The 2,319-nt window shown below is 56.0% G+C and overlaps 1 protein-coding gene across 1 annotated transcript; it reads right to left on the bottom strand.

Annotated features, from left to right (window-relative positions):
• Positions 1-295: 295 nt before the first annotated feature.
• Positions 296-1,302, bottom strand: LOC104470353 (proto-oncogene Mas-like; the record flags this gene model as incomplete). Its single annotated transcript, XM_010085230.1, has 1 exon — positions 296-1,302. A coding segment is annotated over one exon (1,007 nt), but the record flags the coding sequence as incomplete, so codon positions are not given.
• Positions 1,303-2,319: the final 1,017 nt, after the last annotated feature.

The following is a 2,319-nucleotide window of genomic DNA, read 5'->3' on the forward strand; positions in this document are numbered from 1 at the left end:
GTGAGGGGACCGTCACAGCTGCAATTTGGAGAACAAGCAAGGACACCCCACGGAGCCAGCAAGGGAAGAACTGCAATCACCAGTAAGTTACATGAAAGACACTTTTATTAAAATAACTTAAAAATTACTTTGAGGTGGGAACCAGCCCTGCCCCTGGACATCTCATCGCTCGTGGCCGTGTCCTGGGGGCCATGCGACCATCCACCCACGGCCGGTCACTTTCACCCAGCCGGGCAGGGTCTCTGCTCCCACGGGTGCTGCCCCTCTCCAGGTGTCGATCTGCACCCATAGGGCTTTAGGCATCAATTCCCATCACGGGGGTCTCACCCACCTCCTGGGAATCTGCCCTGTCTTCAAAGACCCTCTGGAGAGCCACTTTGATGGATCCCCTGAACCTGGACTTCCCGTAACTCCCCACCAGGACGTAAATAACCGGATTGATGCTGCTGTTGAAAGAGGCCAGCAACAGGCAGATCTCAAAGACAAATCTCATGTAGACTTTTAAGTTGAGGAAGATCTGGATGCTGAACGGAATGCCAAAGAGGAGGAAGAAGAAAACGGTGAGGAAGATGATGGTGTAGAGCCTCGCCGGGTGCTGTTGCCAAGAGCTCTGCCGAAGCTTGATGAAGAGGATCACGTTGGAAAGAACCATAAAGGGAGTGAAAAAGCAGAAATTGAGAAAGCACAAGGTTCCGAGAACCATCCAGCAGTGTCCAGAGTGTCCCAGGTCACACACAAAGTACACCAGCCCGGAGAACACGCAGGCAAGGGCCCACAGCAGGCTGCATATGACGGCCGAGAGGAGCTTGGGGCGGTGGTATCGGCACCAGAAGGGCCAGAGGACACCCACGCACCGCTCCACGCTGATGGCCGTGAGGAGATAGAGGCTGGTGCTGTAGGTGAGCAGGACCATGGAGTGGAACAGCGGCAGCACCCGCAACAGCTCCGGCTGGAAGCAGCTGAGCATGGGCATGTGGTAGATGACCAGGAAAGCCGACGTGCAGAGGAGGAAGCAGGTGTCAGCCACGGCCAGGTTCAGGAGGTAGGCAGTGAAGGGGTTCCTGCGGATGCGGCAGCCCAGGAGCCAGAGGATGGCCCCGTTCCCCACCAGCCCACAGAGGCAGATGAGCAGCGTGATGCTGCCGGTGACGATTTCGGGGATGTGTTCTGCAAAGCACCGGGTCCCGTTGGGTCCGTCCCCATAGACCATGCTCTCCGTCAGCGCTAGGGACACTGTGTGCCTCTCACGGATCGTGATGTTGGGATATTGGTCCATCTTCCTCCTTTCTTTCTTGTGCTCACCTAGAGATGAAGGAAAAATCAGAGACTCTCAGGTCACTGGTACTGTGAATGTCCTCTGGTCATTTGGTCCTCTCCTCTCCTCCATGGGCTACAACATTTGCAACCCAGAGAGCATAAAAGCTGAGCAAGAAAAAATGAAAAAAATGGGAAGGGAAGGGAAGGGAAGGGAAGATCAAGAGAAAGAAGGACAGGAGGGAAAAACTTGAGCACAGGGTGTCAGGAGTCAGACAGAGCTGGCAGAGGAGTGGAGGGAGGAATAAAAGCCATGCAGAGCCACTTGCCCTTTAAAGACTGAAAAGGGCTGAGGAGGTGAAGGGGAAGAATGGAAAACCCAAAGAAGTGCAGAGCAGCATGCTGCAGCGACCGGAGCAGAGGCAGTCCCAGACCCCTCTCACCAGGCACTGGGGGGGTCCAGGGAGGGCAGAGTCTTTGCACAGCCTTGGAATCCCAGAGATACAAACTCCAGTCCTCTCAGCCAGGCTTGCACGTGGAATTCTACAAAGCCGCCACGCCAAAGCCCTCCTAGAGCAGATCTGGCTGCCAGGAACACAGTAACTCCATGATGAGGTTCCTCTGGTGGTTCAGGCTCTGGCACCTTGACTCTTCCCCAGCTCGAGCCCAAATGGGCACTGGGATTGCGGTCTCGGGTGTCTGCTCAGTGGCGGGCGGCTGTGGGCACGCGGACGTGCCAGGAATGGTCACCACGTCTGAGAGCAGCGGAAGCCCTGCCAAAGACTCACCCTCACTGGACGCCGTTGCAAACCCATCCACTGGTTGCTTCAAACGTTTCCTGTTTGCAAACTTGCTGTTGTGCTGAGCACGAAATTACCATCATCTTCCTCCTCCTTCACTTCCCTTCTGCGCCTGGCTGCAACGTCCCCGGGATGTGTCACAGTTCCCATCAGCGTGAGTGTCCCCTCTGCCCCCAGTGCCCCACCAATCCCAGAGGAATGATGCTTGTCACGGCACCTGTTGTCACCTCCTCGCTTGCAGGAGAGGAGCGGGACATCTCCATCA

Source organism: Pterocles gutturalis, unplaced genomic scaffold, assembly GCF_000699245.1.
Source record: "Pterocles gutturalis isolate BGI_N339 unplaced genomic scaffold, ASM69924v1 scaffold44760, whole genome shotgun sequence".
Classification (NCBI taxonomy): Eukaryota; Metazoa; Chordata; class Aves; order Pterocliformes; family Pteroclidae; genus Pterocles; species Pterocles gutturalis.